General features: G+C 41.8%; 1 protein-coding gene across 1 annotated transcript in view; it reads right to left on the bottom strand.

The window, feature by feature from the left end:
- Nucleotides 1-1,103, bottom strand: part of LOC136625915 (neurotrypsin-like) — a 63,305-nt gene extending 62,202 nt beyond the window's left edge. The window contains exon 1 of the mRNA XM_066600511.1: nt 790-1,103. Coding sequence (XP_066456608.1) covers nt 790-861 — 72 coding nt within the window. The 5' untranslated portion in view covers nt 862-1,103. The remainder of the gene's footprint in view (nt 1-789) is intronic.
- Between the last annotated feature and the right edge of the window lie 11,196 nt (nt 1,104-12,299).

The following is a 12,299-nucleotide window of genomic DNA, read 5'->3' as shown; positions in this document are numbered from 1 at the left end:
GTTTGTGAGCAATTCTTTTGGTTCTGGTACTGATATTTGTTGCAACAAAGCACTTAAAGCCATCCATCACAATTGCATTTTACATGTTATCATTTACATGGCACTTCGAGAATTCATATAAGGATACCCTTAGTGACTTTTCACATAGGACAGAATATTCTGCCATGGCGTTGCAGGATATTCAGTACCAAAAATCTGCACTGCTAAATTGAAAATAGCAGAATCCTTGCAGCAATTCTGCATCAAAATCCACAGTTAGCACTGTGCGTATTAGTACGGAATTCAGAAACGGCATATTCCGCAACACTGTTGCAACATATTGCATGAAAGTTCTCTTATAAACCCAATACCAATCTATCTAAGTGCATGTAGAAGGCTTCATATATCCGAATGGCATGACTGGGGAGTTTACAGATGCAGATTCCACAGATAACTCCTACCCATCCCTCATTAATCCAGTTCCTGACAAATGCACTGGGGGGCTGAGGATTTCCCTAGTACAGTTGGGTTGGGAGCACTTAAACAGTCCCCATCAATGAAGCAGGCCCTTCTACTTTTTGCTATTACTGCAGTGCTGCTGCTTTGTCTGTAATACAGTATGAAAGAGCATATTGCAGCAAAATTCTGATTTACAAGCAGACTGTGTCACAATCAGTGAAAGCATAGTTGTCATAAGTAATAGGGAGATTAATACACAGCAGCATAGATTGCATCATTAATTAGGACAAAGTCTGACAAACTGATAGCAAGAGACCTGTGAGAGGAAATAGGACTATCATTAGTTCATACCTGGTGATCTCCAAATGCAAAGCAGATGCACATCCTTATGACCAGCACTGCATGGAGGTCCACAGGTTTCATGGTGAGACAGCAGTGGGATGCAGCAGCTTTCTCTTCTCTCTGGCAGGGTCAGCAGTCTGCTCTTCATTGAAGAACTGGAAGAAAGGCTTGCAGCACTGTTTTGCTGCTGTTGCAATAGTGGATCCTGTACTATTGCTGCATTGTGTTACTACTGGGAGTTCTAATCATCACCCAAATAGGTAATAGACAAGTGCAGGCTAGCAGAGCCAGTGTGTGAATGTAGCAGGATCTCAGCTCACATCTCCCTCCACCCACTCTCTTACTGTAGGTCTCAGTCAATCACCTCCTTTTTCTTCTGTCCCACCCTTATTCTTCACTCCAGTCCTTCTACCCCACCCTTTTGTAACAAAATAAGTCTGTATTGATAAATAAATGTATACAATGTATCACAGCTAAACAATAATACACAAAACACAGCAAAACAAACACATATTGATGTTACTATCCAGGAGACATACTTTACATTGCATTTTCCTACACAATTCCATCACACCCACCCAAGCAAATGCACCCTATGTGACAATTTTAATTATCTCCGGAGTGGGATGTTCTAAATTCCGAGTTATTTCAAGCCGATGGAATCACATTAAAGTAAATGCAATGATCTATGTTTACCGTACGATAACAATGAGATCATTTACCCAGCCAAACACCCTTAAATGGTATAATAATATAATCTAGGCTACTGATACAGTGATGAAAATGAACATATTTTGGACCAATTCATAACATAGTTTTTTCATCTCATGTTGAAGTGATTTACGCTCCGTGGTATCTAATTCCACGCTGTGGGTATATCTGCAGTTGGCTCGGGAGAGGAGTGAATCATTGTTTTCTTAGTAGGTGGTTGAAAATTGTAAATGACTTTTTTCTGACAAGGGAACAAAGGTCTCACCAGCACAAGAGAAAAATACAGTGAATAGTAAAAGTACCCTGAATAGTAACTAGTTGTGACAATGTTTTTCTTGTATTTAAAGGAAAACTGTCACATTAAAAATGGTGTCAGATCTGCAGTTAGAATAGTCTACAGGGTTATTATAAATGATCTTCCTGCTGCGAAACCCTCATAATTCACGTTTAATGACACTCAGATACATAAATGTGATATCAGGGGAAACAGAAACTCAAAGTGTTTTCCCTATCAGAGGTGATCACTGTGGCCCCTTTTGTTACTGGACACACATGCAGCCTGTAGTCAAGTTCCTGCCATACACGTTGGAGTGGATCAGGATGGACTGATGCAATGGCTTTTGGGATACCGCAGATCATGGTGGGCAGTAAGGGTATGGGGGTTGGGGGCATGGAGACTCTAATCAGAAGGCATAAGGTCCGGGTGAATATGGAGCCCAAGAAAGAAGTTCACTATTGTCACCACCTGAATGGCTAATCGATCTGTTTAGTAGTCGCCTATTGACCTCTCTTCTGACTTCATTGTGATAATCGGGGCGCTGTTGGGAGATGAAACCTGGGATTTTCTGTTCCAGTTGCGACAGAAGCCATATCTGTAGCGTCCAGGTATGAAAACCCCAGCATTGATTCCTCATGGGAAAAGAAGAGGCAATACACTTTCCTAAGGTCATAGCTCAAAACATATTCAACTTGGGGGAGTCACCTGTACGCTCCACGTAGACAGGTGGGTTTTCCATTCCCCAGATTCTGACATTACGTTTGGTGTCCGAAAAGTGGAAGGCGGATTCATCACTAAACACTAAAGACTCCATGAAACCATCGCTTTCCATTAGAATTTGTATACTCTTGCAGGAAGAACGCCGCCTCGCTTTGTGTCTGGTGTCAGGGCCGGTAATAATTGCAGTCAGTTGGGATAACATCTCAAAGGGGATGTCCAATTCCCTGTGGGAGCCAATGACAGCGGCCGGAGAACGGAGATGGGAGGGAGTTTAGCAGCGTGACTGCTAAACTCCCTCCTCTTTCTCTTCTCCTCTCTGCCCCTTGTCGCTGTTTGCAATGGGCGGGGGCGTGATGGGGTGGGATTAAGCTCCGCCCCTCCCCCTACCATTGCTGGCTGCAGAAAGGGGCGAGGAGGGGGGAGCTTAGCTACGTCCCTGTCCTGCCCCCTCCCATTGCAAACAGCCGTGGGGGAGGAGAGAGGAGGTGAGTCGGTGAGGGGGAGTGAAGGGGAATGGCACGGGCTAAGCATATATGTTGTCTGGCGGGGGAAGACAGCTTAGCTCTGCTGAGCCCGTGCATCACATGGTAGCATATATTGGCCAGTTGTGAAAATGCCTGCCAATATACACTCGTGTGAATAAGCACTTAGAATGCGGCACTGCTGATTCCATTGTTTAGCTTTAAAAAAACTTGTTTTATTGTGCAAAAGTAGTAAAAAAAATGAATCTAAACTTGGTATTGCAGAAATTGTGCCCATCTAGTTATGTTATTTTTTACCAAATGGTGAACGCTGTACATACAAAACCCCAAAACAATGATGGAATTTCTGGAAGTTTTTTCTATCTCTTCCACAAAAAAAATGTAATAAAAGTTATACACGACATTATATGCTCCCCAGAGAGGTGCTATTAAAAAATACAACTCGTCTCACTAAAAACAAGCCCTCATACAGCTATGTTAACAGGCTAACAATTTATGACTCTGTCAAAGCCTTAATGTAAATCGCTTAGTCCTTAAGGCAAAAAATAGGCTTGTCACCAAGGGGTTATTCACTTCTCAAAAAGCTGGTTGACAACCGATATGACCTGTATTTCTCTCCGTCAAAAGATAAGACTTGCATTTGTGCACCAAAGGTCCCCATAGAAGTCAATGGGGGTGCACAAATGCACACAATACACAAGGAGATGTGTGAAACACTGCGTGATTTCACAGAAAGAAGGACACATGTGTCTTATTAAGACTAATTAGCCATTTCAATTGATGCATCTTTGTTTGCCACAGGGTCCTTTCCGCCAAAACGCTACACTTAGGTGCGTGCAAATGCACACAGGTGAGTGCGATATGATGAGTGGTGATTCACAGCCCAATATCTTGCTCGCCAATATGTGATTTCCCCGCGGGTAATTAGCAAAATGTTTTCTATTATTTTCAATGGGACACCTTACATCGCATTGCACTCGCATGCCCCTAACACGCGGTGTGATGCTTTTCCGGCCCCATTAAAAACAATGAGCGATGTGATGGGAAAGATGCAACGTGCTGCGATTTGTTTCCCACATCACTCATGGTGTTCATATTCATGCGATATTTGTGCGTCTCGCAGCGCATAAATCTCCCACAATTTTCTCAGCTGTGTGAAAATGGCCTAATAACTTATTCACATGAGCGTATATCGACCGCCGTTTTCACAGCCTGCCAATATACGCTACGATCTGATGCATTGGATTCCAATGCATCAGATCACATGTAAAAGCGCCCGGCCGGCAAATATAGTGCCAGGCGTTTTCACGGCGGGCAGCAGAGATAGTCCTGGAACTGTCTTTGTGCCCGGAATACGTCGGCTGCTGCACAGGCTACTATGGGAGCCAATGACGGCGGCCGGAGAAGGGAGGTGGGAGGGAATTTAGCAGCGTGACTGCTAACCTCCCTCTCCCTTCTCTCCCCCCTCCTGCTGTTTGCAATGGGAGGGGCAGGACAGGGGCAGAGCTAAGCTCCGCCTCCTCCCATTGCTGGGTGCAGACAAGGGGGTAGGTGCTTAGCTCCGCCCCATCCCGCCCACTCCAATTGCAAACAGACAAAAGGAAGGAGAGAGGAGGTGAGCCGACGAGGGGGAGGGAAGGTGAAGCAATGGCATTGCGGCCTCGGCATTTGAACAGGCGCACAAACGTTAGATTTGTGCGCCCGATCACGCGTTTTTACTGCACCGACGGGCGCACATTAAAACGCCTATGCTCATGGGAAAGAGCCCTTATTGAGTGAATTGGTTCAAACAGATGACAAAATTAGTGGGATTCATCAATAGATCGTTTATTTTTTTTTTTATTCAAGCAGTGCAGTCAAATTGTAGTTTTTTTTCCCAGAATTAGCCCAAAATTGTGGCAAGATGCTATGGTTGTGTAGCGAATTTGTTATAACTTTACATAATTCTGGCAATAAACCCTAATTTGGCTGCACCGTGTACATAAGCCCCAAAAGCATAAATGACAGCTCTACTGTGAATACAGTCTAAGGGTGCGGGCAGACGAGCGTAGGCGTATTTACGTTCGCACGAGTGCAACGAAAATCGCCCGAGCGCAACGTATAATCGCCCGAGAGAACGTTTTTCACCGATCACGACCAGAGCTAGAAAGCGTATTTTCGTTTGTTCCTACTTTGCAAACTATCTTTTCGGCCATCGAATATGCGTTGGCGCGTATTTCGGTCGCATATGTTCCGTTTTTTTTTCGGGTTGCCGTTTTTACGCGCCGTAAAATCGCCCATGTGAACGAATACATTCGAAACCATTGCCTCAGATGGTCACGTATATACGTTTGGTCGCAAAAACGCGCCGTTTATGCACTCGTCTGCCCGCACCCTTACTGCCATAGTAATAATTAGTAAATATAAGAACAATATAGTATTTAGTGCCATAGACATATATTTCTTCCTAGACGGAGCAAACAGACTAATCTATTCGCATCAGAGTCCCAACTAAATGTTCATTAGATTTCCTAATGTCGGACTCAATGCAATATTTTCCTCATAAAGAGGCTGCTATATTGCATATTTAAGTTATGTGTCATAAGAATGCGTCTTGCGGTATTTCATCATTAAAAATAGAACATGAAAATTTAAAGCAGCCATCTGTCTATATTTCTTTACAAGCCGAGGACAGTAGGCTGTAGTTATTATGCGCAAAATGTAGACTTTCAGATTTCCTTTCCGAAGGACATGGACAAGAATGACTCACACTTATGAAAAACGGTTGACATCTAACCTTTGCTGTTCATTCTCGTTAGACAATGTGGGTCATTTACCAACATTATCATTGTGTAGCTACTTCAATTCATTGCAATGGAATCGAAGAACATGAGTACAAGATGATGAATCCTTGTGGCTATAATTGTTTCTAAATAATAAAATATTAACAGTATTGATGTCCTATAAAATCACATGTGGGATATGTAAAGTATACCTACAGAGATAAAAGAAGAGAGAGAGGATACAAAAAGATCTGGGCAAGCCTGAACAGTGGTCGGCGACTAACATAATGGTATTTAAGGGAGAGAAATGCAAAGCACTGGGCAAGAAAAATGAAAAAAGCACATACAGAATGGGAGGAATTGGACTAAGCTGCACATGTGAAAAAGACTTGGGTATACTAATAGATCACAGACCGAGGCCTCCTTCATATGAGCGTTGCATATTTACATTGGTGCTGAAAAACGTGAAAAGGAAAAAGGCGCAATCGAGTCGCGGCCAAAATTTCCGTTTTCTCATCCATTTACACGGGCAGTGTATTAGCAAAAATATACGCCGCAGCCCAGAAATCCCTCGGTCAGCATAAATCCTTGAAATGACTTTTAATGCCTAAATAAAGGCAGCTATAATCCTTTTGCAGAGCTGAATGCTACTAAACTCCCTTCCTTTCTCTTTTTTGCAGCTCACATAGGAGTCTATGGAAGCCGCCAAGGTATTTCAGCCGAAAGATAGGGCAAGACCTATTTTTTCTGACTGCGTATAAAATCGGCCGCCATATTTGGTCGCCGATGTCCTATTTTTTCCAGCAAGACTTTTTTTTAACGCGGCTAAAAATCACTCATTGGAAACCAATGCTTCAAATGGTTGCAGTGTTTAATCGTGGCTAAATTACCCGCATAAAAATGCTCGTGTGAATAAGGACTGAACATGAGTCAACAGTGTGATGCAGCAGCAAAAAATACCAACACAATTTTATTGCATGCATTAAGAGAAGCATAGAGTCTAGATCACGTGAGGTAATTATCCCCCTCTACTCTTCCTTGCTCAGACCTCATCTGGAATACTGGGTCTAGTTCTGGGCACCCCGATTTAAAAAAAAAAGACATTGACAAATTGGAACTATTTCAGAGAAGAACTAACAAGATGGTGAGCGATCTGCAAACAATATCTTATGAGGAATAGTTAAAGGATCTTGGAATTTTTACCTTACAAAAAGGAAGGCTGAGAGAAGACTTAATAGCTGTCTACAAATATCTGAAGGGCTGTCACAGTGCAGAAGGGATCAGCCCTATCCTCATATGTACAAGGAAAGACTAGAAGCAATGGGATGAAATTAAAAGGAAGGAGACACAGATTAGATATTAGACAGTGAGGGTGATCAAGGAGTGGAACAGGTTGCCACAGAAGGCGGTCAGTTCTGCTTCAATGGAAGTCTTCAAACAGAGGCTGGACAGACATGGTTGATTTAGTGATCCTGTATTGAGCATGGGGTTGGACCAGATGACTCTGGAGGTTCCTTCCAACTCTACCATTCAATGATACTAACTTTGCTCCAGAATTCTTGTGCAGTCTGTCTTTCAGCTTTTTCAGTTTTTGAGACATGAAAGGGCTGTGTGACTGCTATCATTGTAAAAGTGTGCATTCACACAGCATTTCCATTCAGGCTGTAAGTTTCCATTTTTAGGGTTCCATCTTTCGGACCATAACAACACTATTGGGTACGGCACAAATGAAGGAAATTAATGGTAACCTTGTCAAATTGAGCTCTTGAGTTGGTCTCTGTTTAATATAAGAGAGCACTCAAAAGAGACAATATTAGTATAATATAAGGGAGAGCTCAAGGGCGACAATATTAGTATAATATAAGGGAGCACTCAAGGGCGAGAATATTAGTATAATATAAGGGAGCGCTCAAGAAGGGCAAAATTAGTATCATATAAGGGAGCGCTCAAGGGAGACAATATAAGTATCACATAAGGGAGTGCTCAAGAGGGACAATATTGGTATAATATAGAAAAACACTCAAGGGGCACAATATTAGTATAATATAAGGGAGCGCTCAAGGGGGACAATATTAGTATAATATAAGTGAGCACTCAACGGCGACAATATTAGTATAATATAAAGCAGCGCTTAAGGGCGGCAATATTGGTATGATATAAGGGAGCACTCAACGGCGACAATATTAGTATAATATAAAGAAGCGCTCAAGGGCGACAATATTGGTATTATATAAGGGAGCGCTCAACGGCGACAATATTAGTATAATATAAAGGAGCGCTCAAGGGCGACAATATTGGTATTATATAAGGGAGCGCTCAACGGCGACAATATTAGTATAATATAAAGGAGCACTCAACGGCGACAATATTAGTATAATATAAAGGAGCGCTCAAGGGCGACAATATTCGTATGATATAAGGGAGCACTCAACGGCGACAATATTAGTATAATATAAAGGAGCACTCAACGGCGACAATATTAGTATAATATAAAGAAGCGCTCAAGGGCGACAATATTGGTATTATATAAGGGAGCACTCAACGGCGACAATATTAGTATAATATAAAGAAGCGCTCAAGGGCGACAATATTGGTATTATATAAAGGAGCGCTCAACGGCGACAATATTTGTATAATATAAAGGAGCGCTCAAGGGCGACAATATTAGTATGATATAAGGGTACACTTAGAAGGAGATTGCCCAACATCTAGAACGAGATCGCCCAACGGCCAATCCACTGGAGGAGGACTTACTTCTGATATGAGAAGATCACATTCCCGGTAGAAAGACACTCAAGTTAGACTGAGGATTTTGGCTGTTGTTTTAGCCAGCTGCTACATGCAGAAAAGTGTCCCAACCCCCCCAGCCATTACTAACAAACTCGCTACAAAACTGATGCCCTTTGTTCTATAATTCCTTAGTAAAATCCATTTAAACTTGATTAAACGCGACTCACTCATTCATTTATTCACTCACTAACTCACCACTAATTCTTTAACTTCCCGCTGTCGTATAAACGTGAAATTTGACACAACTTTTCTTTAGGTCGGAAAAAGGAAATGCCAAGGGGTCACAACTCGATTATTCAATGTTAAGTGCAAAAGTATTGGCACGCCTATGTGATGTGCCTTATCTAATTCTCTAATTTTCCAGTGTCGTACAAACTTGAAATTTAGAACAAACATAATTTAGATTCTCTATAGGAAAAGTAAAGGAGTCACAACTTGTATATTCAATGGTAAGTACAAAAGTTAGTGGCCACCTATGTTATGTTACTTCCTGGTGTCATACAAGCATGAAATTTGGCACAAGCATTCTTTACGTCCTACATAGGAATAGTAAAGAGGTTCACAACTAGATTATTCAATGCTAAGTGCAAAAGTATTGGCACCCCTATGTGATGTACCTAATGTAGTTCTCTAAGTTCCCGGTGTCGAAGAAACTTGAAATTTCGCACAACTATTCTTATGGTCTTATATAGGAAAAGTAAAGGGATCAAAACTTGATTATACAATGTTAAGTGCAAAACTAAGGGAACTCCCTATGTTATGTAACTTCCCAGTGTCGTACAAGCGCTCAAATTTGGCACAAGCTATCTTTAGGTCCTACATAGGAACTTGATTATACAATTCTCAGTGCAAAAGTAAGTGACCCCCTATGTTATATAAGTTCCTTGTGTTGCACAAGCGTGAAATTCGGCATGACCATTCTTTAGTTCCTAAATACAAAAGGTAAAGGGGTCGCAACTTGATTATACAATTCTAAGTGCAAAAGTAAGTGACCCTGTATGTTATATAACTTGCTGGTGTCGTACAAGCATGAAACGTAAAGATGTCGACACTCTTGTGAAAGAGCTCTTATACAGCGGAATATGAACGACTGAATGATTCCTCATTTGAATGAGCCAACGATGTATCTGCCTGTATAAACAGGCTGCACGTGACCGAACTCTGACATTGTTTGGAGTAAGTGGACACTTAGGTTAGGCGCACACTACCATAAAAAAGCCAGTCTTACATCTCAAAAAAAGGGACTTTTTAAACATGTGCAGTTCCACGTGGCCTCCATATTTGGTCTGTAAGCGGTCGTGTGTTTGTTTTTTCCCTCTAAGGGTACATGCACATGGGCGTTTTAAAAGTTGAGCGCAAAATTCTAAGGCGCAACTCGCATCATCCGTGTGTTGTCCGAAGTACTATTCTTGTCCGAAAATGGGACAAGAATAGGACATGCTACAATTTTTAAAAATCTGATTGTTTGTCCATGTAAATAAAGCCCATGTGCCTACACCAATTAAGATGAATGGGTGCTACTTCTATCTGATTTTTGGACTGATTTTTCGGTGCAAATACCCTACATGTCATCCGATTTTCACATCTGTAAAAAACACCTGAAAGAAGCCCAATTCATTTTTCTTCTGCATCTTTTAAAACAAAACAAAACAAAAAAGACAACATGCGACTTGCACGGGCATGCAGCGACTTTTCAATCTCAGACCATACAGCATGAAGCTCCATTCACTTGGGGCAATTCAGTTGCAACAAAAACCGCACTAAAAAGTGCATTTGCAAAACTATGTGCGTTTTTTTCCCGTGCTTTACTACAAACAAAGCGAAAACACACATGGTTTCACCAATGCACTTTTTGGTGCAGTTTTTATTGCAACCGAACTGCCCTGTGTAAATGGAGCCTAAGGGCTCAGTCACACGGGCGCATCGGCACCCGTACACCAGCGCCGATGCGCCCGTGTGACTGACAGTTAGAAGACGGCCGTTTCTCTCCAGCGCTGATGAAAGAACACATGACCGTTAATGAAGCCGGTCACGTGTTCTTCCTCCCGACGCTGCAGAGCGACGTCCGTCTTCAGGTACAGCTGTCTGCTGGCTGCAGTAACACGGGCGCCAATGCGCCCGTGTGACTGAGCCCTAAGGCTGTTTTACATTGGCCTTTGCAAAAAAAGGAAAGTATTGGTCAGGAAAGTGGTAAAAAGAAAGCCCTTGTGGCTTCTATGGAGGCCAAGGAGATTCATAGTAAAACTCTATTTGGACTTATTTACTATCATCTCCGTGTGCAACTAACTTCGATATCGACCCAGCTTTATTGAACGCTAACACTGCCCTTTCTGATCAATATGATGTTATCAGATTATCACCAACAAACAGCTCCAAACCAGTAAGCTCCTCCCCTTTTTAGCCAACACACATTCTACACTAACTTTGTAACAATGCATTGAAATTATGATGTCACAAAGTTATGGTGACATCATAATGCAATACTAACCAATATATTCCATGACACAGTGAACAGAAGTTCAAACAGCAGAGAAGGAACCTGAAGAACATCGCAGAGCAGCTAATTTAAAAGAAGATCGCCCAACAGCCAGAAGGAGAACGCCCAACAGCCCGGAGGAGATCACCCAACAGCTAGAAGGATATCACCCAACAGCTAGAAGAATATCACCCAACAACTGGAAGGAGATCACCCAACAGCTAGAAGGAGATCGTCCAACGGCTAAAAGGAGATCACCCAACAGCTAGAAGGAGGTTGCCCAACAGCTAGAAGGAGATCACCCAACGGCCAATCCACTGGAGGAGGACTTACTTCTGGTATGAGATAATCACATTCCCGGTAGAGAGACCCTCAAGTTAGACTGAGGATTTTGGCCATTGTTTTAGCCAGCTTCTACATGCAGAAAGATGTCCTAGCCCCCACAGCTATTACTAACAAACTCGCTACAAAACTGATGCAATTGTTATTTAGTTCCTTAGTAAAATCAATTTAAACTTGATTAAACGCGACTCACTCATTCATTTATTCACTCACTGACTTGCCACTAATTTAACTTCCCGCTGTCGTATAAATGTGAAATTTGACACAAGCATTGTTTAGTCCTAAAAAGTAAATGTCAAGGGGTCACAACACGATTATTCAATGTTAAGTGCAAAAGTATTGGCACACCTATGTGATGAGCCATCTAATTCTCAAATTTTCCAGTGTCGTACAAACTTGAAATTTGGAACAAACATAATTTAGATTCTATATGGGAAAAGTAAAGGTGTCATAACTTGTATATTCAATGGTAATTACAAAAGTTAGTGGCCACCTATGTTAGGTAACTTCCCAGTGTCATACAAGCATGAAATTTGGCACAAGCATTCTTTACGTCCTACATAGGAATAGTACAGAGGTTCACAACTAGATTATTTAATGCTAAGTGCAAAAGTATTGGCACCCCTATGTAATGTACCTAATGTAGTTCTCTAACTTCCCGGTGTCGTAGAAACTTGCAATTTCGCACAACTATTCTTAAGGTCTTATATAGGAAAAGTAAAAGGATCACAACTTGATTATTCAATGTTAAGTGCAAAACTAAGGGAACTCCCTATGTTATGTAACTTCCCATTGTCGTACAAGCGCTCAAATTTGGCACAAGCTGTCTTTAGGTCCTACATAGGAACTTGATTATACAATTCTAAGTGCAAAAGTAAGTGGCCCCCTATGTTATAAAAGTTCCTTGTGTTGCACAAGCGTGAAATTCGGCATGACCATTCTTTGGTTCCTAAATACAA

This window comes from Eleutherodactylus coqui, chromosome 4 (genome assembly GCF_035609145.1).
Source record: "Eleutherodactylus coqui strain aEleCoq1 chromosome 4, aEleCoq1.hap1, whole genome shotgun sequence".
NCBI classification, from domain to species: Eukaryota; Metazoa; Chordata; class Amphibia; order Anura; family Eleutherodactylidae; genus Eleutherodactylus; species Eleutherodactylus coqui.
Note: the sequence above shows the minus strand (reverse complement) of the source record. Positions and strands in the feature narration are given on the sequence as shown.